Source organism: Coenobita brevimanus, chromosome 1 (assembly GCF_032717465.1).
Source record: "Coenobita brevimanus isolate Jiangsu-jjx chromosome 1, ASM3271746v2, whole genome shotgun sequence".
NCBI lineage: Eukaryota > Metazoa > Arthropoda > Malacostraca > Decapoda > Coenobitidae > Coenobita > Coenobita brevimanus.
In genome coordinates, this window is record NC_136954.1 from 69,427,344 (window position 1) to 69,447,320 (window position 19,977).

The following is a 19,977-nucleotide window of genomic DNA, read 5'->3' on the forward strand; positions in this document are numbered from 1 at the left end:
ATTGGTTACTTGGTCAAGACATTTAAGATGAGTGACTAATTGTTTACCCTTGAGCATCACGACATGGGCCACATCCAGCTGAAGTGTTTTAACTCGCCAGACCATCAGGCATCTATATATTGTACAAGAGCAATGGGGCCAATGCACAAAGCCCCACCGTTAGTCTCCCTATGTGCATTAGAGAACTGTTTGAAAATGGGAAAAATACCTCACTGTGACAGAGGGCTTCCTCAGTTACAAGGATAACAAGAGTCGGAATGTAACTTGCCATTTACTATAATGAATCACAACTCTACACTGGGCTGACCAATGAAGCTGGTGTTGGGGTGGAGGGTAAAGGGCGATGGGGGGTGGGGAGGACTGACTCATGGACATTTTAGCCCACTCAGCTCAAGGATGTTTCCAATTTATTTTTGCCAGCTCACAATGATCTTATTCAGCTTAGGACAGGCTTTTTGAACTGGAGGGGTTAGATATACAGCAAATCTAATAAACCTCTTCAATACAAGGAGCCTTTGCTAAGCTGAATTAAATCATCTGGAAGTGGCAGGAATAACAAAGGGACATCACTTGGCTTCAGGGGGGTTAGGGACAGATTCTTGTACAGTAAATTCTCTTGCAACACAGATTCACCATTGCAGTGACAACAACCAAGACAGTGATGAGATGAGACAGAAATTATGTTGGAAGGTGCACTAGGATAGGCTGAACGACTGTTTGCAAATCAAGATTTTCCTTTCATGGCCACGTCAGATGAACTCTCAGAATATAACGTGAGGTAACAAATAAATAGGCAGGCTAATATGGTTAACAAACATACCATTTTGTTGCAGGTGAAATGAAAATGGACAAATGACAAATATGGTACAATGAAATATGTACTGCATATAAATGATTTCATAAGAATAGAATTTGCAAGACATGTACTTTCTCTTGAGTATTAAGCACCTGTTCTTTACCTCTGATGGTGCATTGATGGTGCTCTATACAGCACAAAGACTGGCAATATAATATTAAGAAAAGATACTGTATCAGGCATCCTTGCACTGCTAGGCATTGTACTGCAGTAGTTCAAATTAACCCATTCATACACTCTGATAACAGTGGATAGTAGTCACCCACACGACATAAATACAGTAACTCATCACCAGTCAGTTCATAATTAAATAGGATACATTGTTTTGTAATCTCACCAGGAGAACTAAGAATAATATTAATACACATTTAAAGTCACAATTTCAGATACTGTATGAGTGAAAATATTCAAACTGATATAGACACAAACAACTGAAATGATAGCACAGAGAGAGAGAGAGAGAGAGAGAGAGAGAGAGAGAAAAGGCATATAAAGTGTAACCACAAGTTATTACTGTACTACTGAAATACAATGGGCATCAATCATTACACATCCAAAGCATAGCTAACTAACCTTTACTATTATGAATGGAGGAAAAGAACAAACACCACTGGCAGATGTAAATGATTAAATCTGCAGACTATTGCTCTTCTCATGACCATAGAATATGAACTGACATACTGTACTGTACAGAAATCACAAAGAAAAAAATGCAGTTATGTGTTGTAATGGCCAGCTTGCATTCACCTGAAATGAAAGGTAGCCCTGCTAAATATGTTCAAGCCATGTTTTGTAGGCAGCAGATCTATGGGGCTGACAAACCTTACTTTGTCACTGGAGCGATGATCAGTGCCCATCCAATGCTTTCCATAAAGGTACAGGAGTGGATGGTTTTGAGAATGCAGGATGACAGTGTGCATACACAATACATTCAAATTTCTCCGAGTGGTTAATATATCAGTAGGTTAATGACTACATTATTAAATGATGCTTGCCCTCCATAATCTCCAATTCAAAATAACAAATGTTCTTAAATATAAGTATATATTCTGGGCAGTACTGTATTTGTAACTTGGATTTGGTGACTAGAAAGATTGCCATACATATCACACAACAAGCAGTGTGCAGTCATACTGTCCTCAACAGATTATTTTATATAATAGACTAGAGAAAAGTGACTCATTTTCCAGACTCTGCATAATAATATCAATGACATTCCTAGGATTTTGGATAATCTGGAAAATTTTGTAGTTTGCATAAGGTTGCCTGGAGGTCACTTAACTCTTGGTCATCCAAAAGATGTGGCAAAAGGTAATCTAAGGTGAAAAGAAAATGAATATTAAGTACAGTATATAAGATTCATCCAACTAATGAAGTCAGTTTTGTTAAAGATCATTCAACACTGTAATAAATTTAATAATAAGCTGATTCTATGTTCTGGAAAGTCTTAAATAATTAAATTACAGTATGCTGAACCATTACAATACATGGTCATGGAATAACCATAACATGATACAGATGTATTTATCAAGCTTGAATAGGAAAAAGGACACTGCATATATTAACGACCATAATTAAAGTTTAACCTTACCTTACTGAAATAAATAAGTACAAATACAAGTACAGTATTTAATAATACTGTGCAAATAAATTAATAAAAATAAATTAAGTATACTTGCACAACTTAGTCTAAAATTAAGTACAATTAAGTAGCTAAGTACAGACAGGCTTTGGCTTAAATCTGACTCAAAACAGGACACACTAATTAAGTACTGGGCCGCGAGAGTCTAACGGTGAGTATGCGACGGTAAATATGAGGGATCTGGTGAGTGATTAATACCTTCAATCCAGTGACAGCCTTTGTAGTGGCTCTGCTGCCTTGTTATACACATACCCCTTAACTCCTTCCCCATGTCTTGAAAGGAAGAGCAAATTCAGCTGGCAGTCCACCAGCTTTATGCTCAGTTGGGCCTCATGTTACAACAATATATCTATCCATGATTTTATTCAGCTTAGGAGAGATTTTTCAAAATGTAAGGATCAGATATAGCAAAAATGGACATCAAGAATAGAGATTTATAATCAGGACTTACTGCATTGTTTAACCCTTTCCTTGAAGAGTTGGAGAAAGGGCAGCCTGGTGGCAAGAACAGGGTGACAAGGAGATAATTCATTTATGATTCTTACTGATACCCCTGGGTATATTAGGCTATAACTTTATGGCTTTATCCACCTGAAGGATATTCCTGCAGTCAAAAGGGTCACTGGAGATATTCTGACTCCTCTGACAAGTAGGATACACTGGTTCTATTTGTACCTAGAACTGAAATAGGGACATGGATGTAAATGGACAAGGCAGGTTATATTCTGGGGGAAGAAACATGACTCGTATCTCACACACACACACACACACACACATACACACACACACACACACACACACACACACACACACACACACACACACACACAACACCAACTATATCACATGCACCCTACCTCTTCCCTACACACCCCTTCCAACTCAACCGAAGCCATCGTGGGAAGTTTTCTGACTGCAATCATCAATAATGAAGAGGTCCAGTCTTGCTATGGACTGTAAAGGACTGCACATTTTTCTTCTTCTCTATGAACAAAATAATCTTGTACTACTGCATGTAAATTACCCAAGAGCATCAGTAATGGTGAAGGCTTAATTTTATTCTGACAACTACAAGAAGATTTTACTGAGACAAGGAAAGACCTCTCACATTACGGGGGGACGAGAATGGTCTCCGTGAACCCCATCAATGAAGAGGTTATAAAACGAACAGGCACACATCCCTTTCCAGGCATACAGGCTTCATGCTAGGCTTCAATAGTCAAATACACTTAAGGATATATCACCAGCCTACTCCTTTTGCATTATATGATGGAAAAGTTTCTAATCTCCTCTTGGAAAATGAACCCTATACCTAGTTCAAGGCTGTCACTCAGATTGGGGATGTTCTAACCACATGACCACTAAAACGTACATGAGTGCTGAATTTGAAAGCTGTATATAAGTATGTGTGTGTGTGTGTGTGTGTGTGTGTGTTCTAACCTGACAAAGATCCCAACGCCTTTTCAATTCAACTGATGTCCAAAGGTAGTCAGAGTGGAGGGTCAGTTTGACTAGTAACCAAGGAGACTCATTTCTAACTTACTAACTAGGGCTTATCAAATTCTGGCAACCATGACTTGGTTTCAAGCTGTAGGAGTGACCTAGTTCCATTAGGTGAAAACAAACTCACTATAACTACCTAAAGTATTGCACCAAGTTGAGATGAGTATTCTGGAAGTAGAGAATCATGGCTGATCTATAACACTGTTTGTGGAGTCAATAACCACAATACACCTACAAAATTAATATACATTTTCATTAGTTATCTTTTAAGTACAAATTTTATTAATATATAACTAGCATAACTGCATTGAGCAATATTACAGGCCTAGAAAATTTTTCAATTATAATTATATTCAATTGCATATTACAGTTAAATTCCTTTTTATGACTAGAAAAGTCCTCCAATTTTGTGACATCTTCTTTGAGGGTGCACACAGGGAGCATAAAAATGTTTACTAGTGTTGTCTAATACTTTAGGCTTTGTTAAGTATCATCGTTGTAAAGACCATCTCTACACACAGTACCAAAAATTCAAAGTGCAATAAACCGTACATACTAATGACTACCCATGTACTGTACTGTATGCACCCTGCACATAGAAATAAGTAGCATTACTGTATTAGGGTGTTCATACAAGCATCATCATTCTGTCATTCAACTAGTTAACCCCTTCAATCTGGTGCTGAAGAGGGCTGCCTTCATGTGGTGGTACTGATACAAATGGGCAGTTCTCCTACCCACTTAATGAACATTTCTCATCTCTCTCCATATCCCCAGACAGGTAGATTGATGGTGGACTGTCGGAGGACAACAGAAACCTGCAGTCTATCAGGTTTAAGTTTTACATGAACCTGGGGCTACAACAACAACAACAACTCTTAACCTGACAAAGATTCCAAACCCCTATCAACTCAGGTGATGAGTATGTGCAGTCAGACTGGAAGATAAATCTGACTAGCAACCAAGGAGACTCATTCCTGCCTCATAACTTTGGCTCATCAAATTTCATGATACCACAACTCGTTATTCAAGCTGTGGGAATGGCTTCATTCTGTCAGGTGAAAGCAAACTGACTATAGTGTCAGGGGTTAATGCAGGCTGAATAAACTCAAGTGGCAGTGGTCACATAATTAATAACAATTATTATTTTAAAAAATCCAGTAGTGAAGGGGTTAACATCGCAGTGGTGTATTGCTTAACATGATCTGCCATACAAAAAGCACAGTAGCACACCTTGTAACCAGTATATTTATAAAGCCTTCACCAAGAGAGAGAGAGAGTGAGTAGCTTTTCGAAGTGCCAACAGTGGGTCTATGAACTGTGAACAACTATAACATACAAAGTTTCATTTTACCTCCCATCAATCTAGCAACAGAGGGATGTATTCAAGGTGGTTGGAGGCTTCATACCACCTCTTACTTAATGCTATATTCTGCATAATACACCTTAACTTTTATTTATTTATTTTTTATCTAGCTGCTCTTATTTAGCACTCGGTACTTATTTTTTGTCATTCAGCAGCTCTTATTTAGCATTTTATTTTACAAAATACTTTGCACCTCAATATTTTCTCATATGTAATTTTACATTTCTTTAACACTAAAACAGTTTCCATCATACACCTTAACATTTTTGTATATTATTTTGTAGCTCTTATTTGGCATTTTATCTTGCACACTACACCTTGACGTCTTTTTGTACAGTGTGTAATTTTTCACTTTAATAACAACATAGTTTGGAGGCATAATAAACAGAATAACTCACTGAGGAAGGGGTGTTACCAAATCTTCACTGCCACATGGAATATATCGCAGCATCTTACAGACACCACATACTGTAACACAGGGCTTGAGTATTGGGCCTTCATTCAGCCAACCTTCATATAATGCCACTCTTAACTCTACAGAAAGTATCTAAGTAATAAATCTCACTATGCAATGGCTATTTCTTATTCAGGAGTCTGAAATTAGTACACTGCACCTCTCATACCTACAGTAAAATATTGGAAATACAAATCTCCTACTTTGCAATTTCCCTTACCTAAGTCTAGAATCAAAGCATTGCACTTCTCATTCTCTAAGTGACTTGGTGGAATGACTATAGATCTTTCACTTTAACTTGAAAGACATTTTTGCCTTCTTCAGGATATATCCTGCAGCTTGATAGCAGAATTATGCAATACTACAGCTCTATATCTATTCTATAGCACTTCTTTGTGACTAGTGCAATGTTCTTGTGATAATCTCTTTTTATAACTCAGCCTTCTAAAGATGGCAATTTTGGACTAAGTTGAAGTGAAAAGACTATAGGTATAACACTCCACACAAACAAAAACTGTGAAAGCATCAGAGGTTCCACCACAAGACATTAAGATCCACCATTAATATTGCAGGAGCACCAGAGAGGAACCAGTCTTGTCCAACAGTAATTGTGTTTACTGCAAATGCTGTATGAGTCTCTGAGCCTTACTGTGACCATAACAGTTTAATTTCAGAAGAGAATTACAGCTCTGACTGGCTGAAATAACAAAGCCTTATTACCGTACATTAGCAAAGCTCTATTCAGAATCAAGACTATTTCATTTCAGCCTAACTTTTTTCTTTTCTCACATCTCTTGCCCAAAGTTCCTATGTATGAGACAAGTACATGCAATAAGTGACTTTCCCCCACTTTTCCTCCATATCATAATGAACAACGACATGTACAAATGCAAAAGTCTGTTTGCCTGCTTTACCTCTTTCTCACTGCTGGATTCAAAGGTGCTGGACTGGGAGTAGTGGACAGCAGTGAATATTAACACCCACAGATTCAAGCATCTGTGGATTCAGTGTTGAAAATACAGACAGGAGAGGAAACAGACAGAATTTGACTGTAAGCTTGTAAGTCACTGTTACTTCTCTGCCTCTGTCTAATTCCTGGCTGAGAAGAAGTTGTAGCCAGGGTAATGCCAAATATGGACCTGCTGCTGGTGACCTGAAGTTTTTCTATTCTGCATATGTGGCACTGCAAACTTTTTCTCAAGCCATGTAGCAAAACATTAGTACTGGAGAGGGACACTTTCACATGGTGGCAACAGTATGACCAGGGAAAAATGCCAAATTAAGCAGATGTTCCTCCCTATCCTCAAAAGGAAGATGATGGAGCATAGGAAAAGGGCAACTTCAACCTGAAGTCCACTGGGTTCATGTCCAGATGAATAAACCCAACAAAATTTTATTCAGTGTGAAACCCTGGCTACAATCTCTCAGTCAGGGGGAGGACTACTTAGGGTATAAGAAAAATTAATGTCTCATGAGTGTGTAAGCATTACAGTACATAACTGGTACAGTATATACTGTACTGTGCTGTATATCGCAACTGTCCATTACTGTTATGTTAACAAGACTGGATTCCTCTTCTGCTCCTCTACACCTGATCTTCCTTCTCACAGCAGGAGTGTTTGTCGACAAGAAAAAAATATAAAATCATGACTAATCTTCCCAGAGTCATAGGTAACTATCTAGTGATTTTTAACAGGGTCTGATCTATGCTACGAGCGATAACAAACGTACAAGAATTGCTTCAATACTGTTATGCCATTATCTTAGCTAATAATTTATGGATGTAGTATTTAAAGTGACAAATATAAGGTAATACTATATAACATCTGATGTAACATTGCCAAAAATCTCTCGGAATGGAATGCAACATGTAACATTAAATTGTACATGATATGACTAGCTCTGTGGGGACTAACAACAAGGCTATTAGTGATGCAATATATCAACCCTTTTATAGAGCAATAAAAATATGTCTGAGGCTTTTTACAGGTACCAATTTAGGCTTGACTAGCAACACATATGTCCAATTAAATTTTTCCAATCAAGTACAATACTGTTAACTATTGCACTAATCTCTGAATCACTCTATTTGCATATTTTTGCACTTACTCAGTTCTAGACATAGAAAGAATTTTACAAACACTACAGTAACACAATACCTGCACAAGTATTTTATGTCACTACACTTTTAACTTCTTCATAGTATTTATGACATCCATTTAAATACTTTGCATGAACTGATAAAACTGTTGTTTTCTTCCCATCCTTCACAAATTTGTTCCATACTGCTGTATGGGGTAAATGATATCTTGTTATGTAGCTTACCTATTAAAAATCATTTGAATTTACCCTTTTCATTTTTTAGCTCTTGTATCATTTAGCCTTCAACTCCTTGTAAGGATCTACTGTTCTGTATATAATAAAGTCCAACTTTTATGAACCTCCTTCATATAAGTTATGCAGACACCTTTGATTTAAAAAAAATATATGTATCGGTTATCTAAATATGTTTCATATTGTCTTTGGTATCAAAGCTACTTTCAAATTTCTACAGTACTGTATATACCATACATAGGACTTCCATTTCCTCAAAATAATGCAATATTTTTCAGACACACTGTTTTCCAAATTTTCCACTCGTTCTTCATAATAATTTACTATCCTTTCTCATGTCATGAACATACTCAACATAATCTTTCTTTAACTTTCCCTACTGACTTAATGACATGTTCCTTCTTAATGCTGTATAATCTATCTTTACAGGCAACAATAAATATTACCACTAAATGTAAAAACTGGGGCTTTTCCAACCGTAAACAATGGTGATTTCTCAGCTTAACCCCTTGTATCTGCCAATGTACTGTATATATTAATCATGCTATTTTCAGGCAATTATATTCAGTTTAGGGTATATTTTTGCACTGGGGATTAAATATATATATTTTGTTACATTTATTTTTACATTTAGAGACTCCTGACGAAACTACAGTCGTTTCACCTTAACTTGGCCCAGATTTTTGTCCTTTTGCTGTTTATTGCACATAGCTCAATGGCAGAATATGACAATACTGTAAGTCTACAACCTTTCCATTGCACTTCTTCATGACTAGTACCATATTCTAGTGCTAAATCACTGTTATGACTCAGTATTCATGATGGATATACAGGAATTTCAGGCCAAGTTAGAGTAAAAGGGTATAGTGTATGTAGGTCTTTTCACATGATGGCCACTCTCTATGTCACAATTTAAAGCCATTTCCCTGTTCAATCCTTAACCCTTCACTGTTACGCGTCCTTCCTAAGCTGAATAAAAGTGTCTGGAGACAACAGGAGTAAAATATCAGAGTATGTCATTGCAGTGAAGGGGTTAACATTACCTGCTGTATGAAGGAGAACGAGTGTGACTCCACGAGCGGCTGCGAGATCGGCTGGCGGACCAAAACGATGACTCTGACGATGAGGGGGAGGGAGGTGGGGTGGGTCGGTGGTAAGGGACAGGCCGTTTTCGGGCACTGGAGTCAGTTAGGATGACAGCGCAAGGAAGGATAATAGTTGGGATGGGTTAGGTTTTGGCAGGAGGATAGTGCAAGAAAGGATGGTAGATGGGATAGGTTCGGGTACGAGGATAGTGCAAGGATGATAGTTGGGTTGGGTTAGGTTTGGTTAGGTTAGAGATAAGGTTAGGATGGAGGGATGATGGAAGCAAGTGAAGACAAGGATAACAGTGTGGTAAAAGGAGAGACAATGCAAGGAAGAACAGAGGTAAGGTAACAGCACGATGATGGGATGAAAGGACATGGACAAGAAAATGGAGAATGGAATAATGAAAAAATCAGAAGTAACAGCATGGTAAAGAAATAATGGATGAGGAGACAGGAGGATGGAAAAAGGAAAAAATTGGATGAATAAGAGGAAAATGTGATGGCGAAATAATACACAGCGGAATAATAAGAAGGATGGGAATAATAGGAAACAATGAATGTGGTGGAATATAATGAAGAAGGTAAAGGAGAAGTTGGAAATGCAAACAATAAAGAGAAATGATTGAGTGGAGGAATGCAAGGACACAAACAAGGGAGAGGATGAATGGAAAGAATTAAGGGGGGAGGGAGAAAATGGGAATAGGATTGAGGGAAAAAAGGATGATGAGAGGAGAAGGAAGTGGGGGGATGAAAACAGGGAGAGGAGTAGGGAAGAATGCAGGAATGAATGGGGGGAAGGGAAGTATTATAAGAAGAACAATGGTAGGAATGGAGAGAGGGAAGCAAGAAAGAAGAGAAGGAGGGAGGGAGGGAGGGGGTGAAGGAAGCCACTGGTTAGTAGAGATAATTAATCATAACACACAAGGAGATGTTAGATTAAGAGATATTAGAATGTTATTGAAACACACAAAAAACATTTCACATTCTATCAGCTAGTGGTTTTTGATATGCTTCTGCAGCAAACAGCAACTCATACTAAAAATATAGAAGATTCTCAGATATATAATGTACTCAACCATCCATCTTCCACTCTAATACAGTCTTGCCTTGTCATGAGCATACAAGCCCAAGGCTATTCTACCCAGTTCAGGCGTTCTAGGCAAGTGATCAGCTGCTCTCCCAAGTGGCACTATGTGAGCAATGGATAAACTCCAACCACACCTTATAAATTGACCTTAGTGGGCCACATCCTATTGGCAGCCCTCAACTCACTAAACCATCAGGCATCTAAAAAGTGTACAAGGGGAATGGGGTTAATGCACTACATCAGGACACAGCATAAGGACCTACCCACGATCTCCCTATAAGCATCAAAAACTGCCCCATAGAGAGAGAATTACTCAGGTGCAGCAAGGGAACAGAATATCCACACCCATATACCTGCGTTAGATTTTGGCTGGAATATTAAGCGCCTGACAAGTATGGTTAATGAAATTACTTGGAATATCTAGATGATTATGTAACAAATCCTTTAAAATAAATAATAATAATTGACTGTACATTCAGTCTAAGTTATCACACCTTGTAATATGTATACCTCATGACACTAGCTTTTTTGTGACAGACTTATCATATAATTCTCCATCACAGCTACAATACAATCCTTTCTAACTACACTAGCACTACAGCACAGCATGCCCAAACAAAACAAGCAAGATTTCATAGATGTTACATACTCAGTTCCACAGCACACTCTTCAAACTGTAGAAGTTCCAAGTTAAATTACTGAAGTCCAGAACATTCAGGAGATGATGAGCAGCCTGTTCCAAAGGGGCATTACGCAGTCAACTATTCTTGTATGTTCTGAATCACAACAGCCAGGTCTTGACCCATCCACCACAAAGGGTGCAATATGACACTAGCTGGCTGTATTTAGTCAACAACAAATAGCAATGGCAACTTACCATCTCCAGAAGTAGATTAAGGTCAACCATAACTCTTCACCAGGTATGTACAGTATTCATCATGAAGACTAGGGAAATGTTAGTGGTAACATCCTCAATAATGCAATGAAAAAAAAAAAGCGATGTCTGAGAGGTGTCTCGGTTGGAATGATGAGCAGCTTCATGTATGTAAACAAGCTGTGGTTATTCAGTTATTTTGCCTTTGATAAAAACATTACAGCATGCAGACACACAATTACTGTAACAGTATGGCAAGTTAATGTTATGGCTGAAATGAGATCACGTTGTTGCTGTTCTTGGTGTTGTCCCAGGTTCATGTGAATGTGAACTTGTGGACTGCAGGCTGAAGCTGCTCTTCTCCTGCAGTCCACCATCCTCTTTTCCAAAGGATAGGGAGAGTTAAGGGACTTTTGTAAAGCCGGGCAGCAAAACTGCCTCGATACAATGGTGTAGCCATGTGAAGGCATCCATCTCCAAAAAATAAGGTAACAAAACAAACACAATGGACAAATACATTTCCACTGTTTGTGTACCAAGTATTAAACAGAAACAATTACATCATCATTCTAACCCAACTTCCTACTACAGCTTTTACAAAATGGCACCATTGTTTAATGCATGTTATTTATAATTAGTAATACCAGGTGAATCTGTTTCTTTGCATGGCTCAAACACTATGACTTACCAACTACAGTACCTCTAGCATGACAATAAAACTGTGTGTGCTCTTCACTGGAGGCGACTGTTCAAAAGAAATAAAAACATAGCAATCAGTTGGTAAATAAAACATCCATCCAACCATAAAACAAAATGAATGCATACAAAGCACACAACAACAGTGGTCTTTACACCATTACATTTGCAGTCAGTACAGGTATACTACAGCTGAACCAGTCTCAGGTACATTTCACTGTATATGCAAACAAAATGATGGTAAAGGTAAATTAACGGAACACAGTACTGCAAAATAAACATAAAGTTTCTAAACAACATGCTTCAACAAAAGATTAGCTTATATACTGAATAAACCCCTTCAGTACAATTTTGCTTATTATATTCTTATTTATTTATTATCTTATTATATTGTGGTTCGTCAGAGAATTATATTTAGATGAGCCCTCCTGTAGTGAAGAGGTTGGGGGGAATATAGTATATGGTATAAAAAAAGAAGATAACATGTAAAATATATATTACCAGTATATAAAGCATGCCAGGCCGAACTTAATTAAACCCTCCACCATCCAATTATATATATTTTTTACTTTCTGGCTACCTGCAAACAATTTCTTTCATCTTAGGAAAGCCCCACTATACTTGATTTATTTTCATTTGAGAAAGATTCCTAACCCATTTCAGCTCAGTTTATGGCCAGCTGTGGTCATGTTGAAGGGCGGATTGGGGTATTAACCAAGGAGAACCACTCCTTCCTCATAACAACGGCAAATCAAATTTCACGTAACCACACTTTTGTTCTCAAATTGTGACACCCCGTTTGGGATACATGGCGTCTGGCAATGAATGAATGAATCCAGTTCTCTCTGATGAAAATGAACCAACTATAGTAGTCAAGGCTAGCTCTAATTGCAATGGCTGAATAAAATCTTAAAGAGGTACAAATAATAACAATAATAATAATTAAATAATACCACATTGGATGGAAGGGGTTAAGATGACAAAATTACTTACAAAGCCATACAAATGCATAAAAACCATGACATACCTTACCAGGCTCTAATTTGAACCTATCTGACATGACCAACCAATTACCAGAAAGGATGTGACCAAACTAGACTTTGTTCAGTGGCAATTTAATTCACACCTAAACCAAATTAATTATAACGTAAGCTGGCATGACATGACCTAAATGAAGTCATCTTAATGCACTTAAACTAACCTTGTTATCCTTCTTTTGTCCAGGAAAGATGGTGACCCTCTCCTGCGTGGGATGGAGAGCGACCTGGATCGAGTCCTAGAACGTGACCTTGATCTTGTTCTTGACCTAGACCTTGATCGTGACCTGGAGGGGGACCTGGTGTACGACCTGGAGCGAGATCTGGATCTGGAGTAGGATCGTGTTCTAGAGCGTGACCTGGAGTGTGATCTGGAGCGTGAATGCGACCGGGGCAATCGTGATCTGCTGGCACAAAAATTATTCTAACTGATGTGCCTTACTCACAGTACAATATCTTCATGAAAAAAACAGAACAAGCAAAGAAAATGCACCGTTACTACCATCATCAACCTAGGTTTTTTTTTTTTTGCAATTAAGGATGGGGTGAGGTAAGGCCAAGAAAACAAGAAACTTCAAATACTGTATATAAATGCTTCTTATAGCATCTCTTAACCAAGTAATTTTAAGTTAAAAAAAAAAAATCTGCTTATTGCACATTTATGTAAGCATATGCACCTTGGTGACCATGATTACAGTATGACCCTGATACAAAATACTGATTCATTAAAAAAAATCAAGTTATATTGCATTGTTTTTACTCAGCACAAACGTCTTTATTATAACCATCATCATCATCAAGAGCTTTTTCCCATTTAAGGACAGGGTGAGGGATTCAGAAAATAAGGAAGAGGAAGCATGACAGAGTGACAACTATCAGCAGCATGCCCAGTGAAATGAGCCAGACAATCATTCAAAAATCATTCAAGTTCCCAGAATCCTGGCACCACCTCACAGGCCCGGCCTACACCACATTTATAATTTTCCTTATAGACACACTTCAACATTACCTACCAGAGTCAATCTGTCGGCTGTCAAGTAAAAAAATGGGGTGTTAAACTCCTGTCATTTGCTCATCTGTAAATTATTCATCTAATCAACTTGATCCCCTGTTAGTTACCAAGCCTCACTAACTTCCAGACCCTTCTGTCTTACACATAAAACATTAAATTATTGATGTAATCAACATACCTGGGAGATCTAGAACGAGACCTAGAGGGTGAGCGGGAGCGTGGAGAAGGGGAGCGTGAGGGCGTTGAGGATGGGGAACGGGATGATCGGGAGGAGGCGGAAGAGGAACCACGAGAGGAACTCCGAGAGTATCGCCTCCTCCTGCTGCTTGGTGATTCAGACTTGGCAACACTGCAATGAAATTATGGGTGGTATTCTCAACAGCACAGCAAAGCTTTCTAGCACCTCTTCCTTAATGGTTTATTTTATTACACCTTACTATCTTCCATGTTATTTACAGGTTTGTGGTTCTGACATGGCCACACAGTAAACCCTCATTTTACCAAACATGTTGGAAGGAAGGGCAGTCTGACAGAACAAAGCTCATTAGAACAACGGTTCACTGTACTGTAGGTTTCACATATAGCAAATAAGAGAATACAAGGTGACCCATAAACACTGCTCCAACAGAAACTCACATGACAGTGTCTTATGTGCTTAATGGATGGCTCAGTCTGTTGATTTCAGTGTGGCAGGGAGTGTGGGAAATAGGAAATAAGAAACTGATACAAGGTAGATACTGATAACAAAGACTGAGCTATCCACGGAACACACAGACAATCACCCAGTGGAGTGGACGAAGAGCATTACTGTATACTGTATATGAGTAAGCCTGTATTAATGTCTCATATTGAAATAAACTGGTAAAGGTGAGGTGCTACAGAGCTTCCTTACGTGAAGAAAATATGGGCCTAGGTGAGACATCCCCTGACTTAGCAAGAAAAGGCTGCTATACACAATAATCAATTTTAATAATACAGTCACCGGAAATAAACCTAGGATGCAAAAAAAAAATGGGACTGGAAAATCCTAACAGTTTCTGCTATTCTCAACAGGACCAAATTAATTTTTCCAAGATTCTCGCACATTTAGCAACTCAGTGGCTACCCGAGGAAGACCGCTGCCTCACTCAGCCCACTCAGTGGTAACGTAGCCATGCAAGGGAGAGGTGTTGCGTTTTGTTCATCTCTGTTCATCACTGCATTTTTACCCATGTAGCTCCACGCCCTTCCTCGTGACGACAGAAGCATTATGCAGGGTAAACTGCTATCCATCGCCAAGAAGACACAGATTTGTCACCATGTACTGTATAAACAAAGCAAGTCTATGACTCAAATAACAGAGGAGCTGGGAGTTTCTCAAAACACCATTTTGATCTGGTGCAATCGTGCCCAACACAGCTATCTCGAAACAGCGCTGGTGCGAAAGAAAGGATCTGGACAACCGAAGAAAACAACTGGGAAGATGATCAACCTGCTCAAAAGGATGGTTATGAATCAGCCATCAATAACAAGTACGCAACTGAAGGATGAAAACCCAAATGTGGTTGCCAACGTGTCTACAGGGACAATCCAACGTTGGCTACAGACAATGCTTGGACTTCACTGCCACACTGCCTCCAAGAGGCCTTTCCTGACCCCGGCCATGAAAAAGAACCGGATTGAATTCTGCAAGAAATATAAATTGTGGACAGAAGAGGATTGGAAACTGTCATTTTCAGCGATGTGCTTCTGTGTAACAAGGAGTGCCAGAATGAAGGTTAGATGTCCACGTGGGTCTGTGTGACTGAGGCCACCAAGTGACTTTGGTGCGTCAAGCTGGACAAGCAATATTTTGCTGCTTTGGCACATTCTATGTTGAAGTGCATTCAAAATGTATTGAACAATAATGGAGAAATGTCAAAGTACTGAATAAAAGGTTTGTCTGGGTAAATTTAGTGTTTTAATTCAATATTTTCAACTCTTTTTAACAGATCAGTCCAAAGATTTTTTGCTAAAAGTGGTACCCCTAGGATTATTTGCAATGACTAATAATAATAATCATCATCATCAGTTACACACTGTGCATCATATCCAGTGCACACTGTACAGTTTCCATCTTCACCGCACTGTTGCATCCTTATCTCTTTTCAATTGCTACTTCAATGGTCACTGCTCCTCTGAACTGTCTGCTTGCATCCCTCCACCTCTATGATGGGTGCGTAGCACCAGTCTAGCAACAAACTCCCATCCCTTTTCTGTCCAACTCTTTAATGCAGGAGTTAACCGTTACTCAGTCCTTCATTTATGCAAGAGGTCAACTCTGGAACTGTCTCCCTCTGTCTGTATTTCCTACTTCCTATGATCTCCAGTCTTTCAAACGAAGCGTGTCCAGGCATCTCAAAATGAACGGATCTTGAATTTGGCTCTCTTTTGTATTGTTTTTGTTCTTTCTTGGAAGGAACGGTTTGCGGGCTCTGGCCTTTGGTTCCTTCTTTCTTGCATTAAAAAAAAAAAAAAAAGCTAAAATCCTTAATTTCTCTTAAACAAAAGTAATAACATTCCTTGATATTTCAGTGCTGTGAATCACTGAAAGGGAAGAATTATAACCACATACAGAAATTCAGTGGAACCAAATCAGGCTGAAACCACTACACCATCATCATCATCATCATCATTCATAACTCTTTTACCACCAAAGAATAGGAGGTAAAGTAATAACACATCAAATAAATAAGTAGCAAAAGTCTGCTCATTTCCAATGGACCACACCCTCATTCACCCACCAATCAAGCCCCTGGAATCCTGACTCCACCTCACGGGCATCAAATGTCCACACTTAGGCACTTCATATTACCTATCATCTGGAGGCAACTCACAGTATCTTCCTAATAAATATTTACAAAAGTGGGTATACTTCTTCCATGATCATAAAACTTCATCCATTAAAGAAACCTAGCTGGCTGAACAGGTATCCAAAAGGTGTGAAGCAGAGTTGTACCCTAAGTGGCCTCAGTGATATCAAAACATCTCTTCCTGCACAATATATTCTGCACCTTACACCTCAGTATTCCCATGCTACTGACAAAAAATATGTCAATATTAAAATTATATAAAACCATGCAAGAAACATTAAGAGTAATGTGCAGAAGCCATCTCTGAGGAAGAAGTACTGTTAAGCCTCCAATGCCACTTCAAATACAGTCCTGAGTGTGTCTCACCTTGAGTGTGTTGCTGAAGACTTGGCCAGTGGAAAACTGCGTCCAGCCAGGCGACCATTTTGCGGTAGCCGTGGCAGCTCCAGCAGCCCACCACTCCTGGCCTCAGGTCTTCTCAGGCCATCGTTGGTATCTGTATTTAGGCGAAACACGACTGGCTGAGCATTAGCGAGTGGCCTCAGGGGCTGCTTGTCCTTGCTGGGGCTGGGACTGGGCAGGGGAATGAAGCTGCACTGAAGGTTGGTGCTGCTGCCTGAGGACTTGTTAACCGGTGACTTGCTGACTGGTGACTTGTTTGCTGGTGATTTATGTATTGGTGACTTACTCTTTGGGGACCTGCCGGCTGAGACTGTCTCTGATTTACAGCTCTCATTGGCAGAGGGTGGCGAATGGTGAGAGAGGGGTGGCGAGAGACTCATGTCACTGCTAGCGCGCCTCTCCCTGCCGCCTCCTGCCTCCGTTTTGCTCCGCTGCCTCTCCCGCTCCCGGCGCACCTTGGAAGAGGAGTGTTGAGGGGAGGAAGGGCTGGGGGAGTCATCATTGTGGTGTCGGGAGGGCCGATCCACAGCCTCTGGGGAGCTGCCGGCAACACAACACTGTCACAACACATCACCAACACCATTATGAGACATGCATCACATCACTGTCATCAGCATCCAGACATCATTTCTCACCTAAGGATGGGGTGAGGCAGGGTCTAGAAAGTAAGAAAGAACCTGATGGACTGAGAACTCTATAACAAATCCATCATCTATGCCAGTGTTGCCCTAAAACAAGTGTAGGGGTCTGGGGCTAGGCTGAAGTCCAGACATTTAAGGTAGTGGCCAGCTGCTCATCCCTGAGTGACATAACATTAGCGATAAATCCCGACAACTTCTTGGAAGCAGACCATTACAGGCCACATCCATCTGATGAACCTTTACTCTCTGGACCACCTGGAATCTAAATATTTGTACGGTGGTAACAGGGCTGAAGCATTACGCCAGGTCCTAGCACAAAGACCCACCCTAGATCTCCCTGAATGTATCAGAGGACTGGCTCACAAAGGTGAAAAAAGTATACACAATACTCACTATAAGTGGCCCACAAAGGGGAAAGAAGTATTGACAATCCTCATTTAAGTTGCCTCTTTTGATAGTAAGCTCACAGCACTTTATAAACAACTCCTCACACATATGAAGGTTCTATTGCTACCTACAAAGTCAAATTGCCAATTTCTCTCAACCCATAATGCCATTTGCATTTTGGAACAAATCCCTGACACATGAAGAAGACTTACTGCATACCCATTGCAACCAAAATGAAGAAGAGAACAAGCTTATATAACAATATATCATGCATGCAGTGCTAACATACTGTACAGAGGCAGTCCTAATTATGTCAAAGATGTATAAAAAAAAAAATCCATACAACTGGTTCTGCAGTAGTAGGAGTACAGTAGTTGTAGTAGTAGCTGTATCTCCAGGTTCATCTGAAATGTGAATCCAGTGGACTACACACTAAATCTGTCCTTCTCCTGCAGTCCACCATCCTACTTTTAGGGGACAGGGAGGGAAGGAATTGAGGGACATTTCTAGAAATGAGCATCTCCCACCTCAGAGTCATGGCAGCGGCACTACACAAGTGTTCTTCTCCAGCACTGTTTACAAAGCATATAAACAGTACAGAGAAGCTTTTACCTCTTCAGACCAGAGATATTTTTTCTAAACTGAATCACATTGTCATGTGTTAACCAGAATAAAATTAAACTAAATAACTTTGCTGGGATGAATGGATTGAGTAAACTAAGTGCTGTGCATGTCAGTATGGAAAGAAAATACACAGCAGAGAAAAGTTGTACATCTAAAAGAAAGTAGCAACTAAACTAACATGCAGTACTGCACCTATTTTCCTATCCTATATTTTCTATGAAAATTATAATGTATGCACAGTGGTTCCTTAGTTAACATACTGTTACTTAATTCACTTTTCACAGTGAAGCTGCCTTTCAACTACAGGAGTTTTCCCATACCAGACACTATTATTTCAGGATTACAGTAAAGGGTCAAGCCAACAAATTATACTAGCATTTTCTCAAAAAGTAAAAAAAGTTTTGTTTCAAAGTACTTAAACCCACTGAACCTGGCGAGGTCTCCTTTAATTTTTTTCTTTCCATTTCAGATTTTACTAAGTTCACAAGGGATTTTCCTTAACAGGATGGGTTTGATAGGGCCTCAATAAACCCCTTCATTACAACAGGTCTTTCTAAAGCTTAGTCAAGTTGTCTAAAAGATAGCAGGAATAAATTAGCAAGGATGTCACCCAGATTCTTGTGGCTATGGACTCCTGCATTAAATTAATACACCTCAACATTAGATACATTTTTAGAGCAATTTGTTGGCTTTAATATGATTCGTTAATGTGAAAATTACTAATTCTTCATGGGACATGCCCATCCCTTGAAATGATTTTTACTCAACAGTGTTAAGTGAGGAATACTGTACTTACACATGCATTCTAATATTAGCTTACATAAAAATAATAACAAGAACATCTAAGGAACAAAAATAAATAAAAAATAAATATGAACAATCCTTTATTGGTAAGCAGATACATGATCTGTAAAAACTAAAGAGAAAAATAAATTCTTTGTAACGATCTGCCTGATTATACACTGCAGTGTAGGTCAAGTGAATCCTACAAAACTATATCAACTAAGCAAAACTAAAAAACAACACTACCAAAATCAGGTTTAAGAACTGGCAACATCAGTGATCAACAGTTCTGTTGCAAATACACCACAAAAGTCAGTGAAAAGAATGTACTTTATGCTGCTTTTTCTCTTATCTGAGAGT

The 19,977-nt window shown here is 39.1% G+C and overlaps 1 protein-coding gene across 1 annotated transcript in view; it reads right to left on the reverse strand.

The window, feature by feature from the left end:
• The window catches only part of Srrm234 (Serine-arginine repetitive matrix 2/3/4), an 81,379-nt gene that overhangs the window by 10,068 nt on the left and 51,334 nt on the right, over positions 1 to 19,977 (reverse strand). The window contains exons 10-12 of the mRNA XM_080274674.1: positions 17,147 to 17,722; positions 14,128 to 14,298; positions 13,102 to 13,341 (exon numbers count right to left, since the gene is read on the reverse strand). Of these exons, the coding sequence (XP_080130800.1) occupies positions 13,102 to 13,341; positions 14,128 to 14,298; positions 17,147 to 17,722 (987 nt within the window). The remainder of the gene's footprint in view (positions 1 to 13,101; positions 13,342 to 14,127; positions 14,299 to 17,146; positions 17,723 to 19,977) is intronic.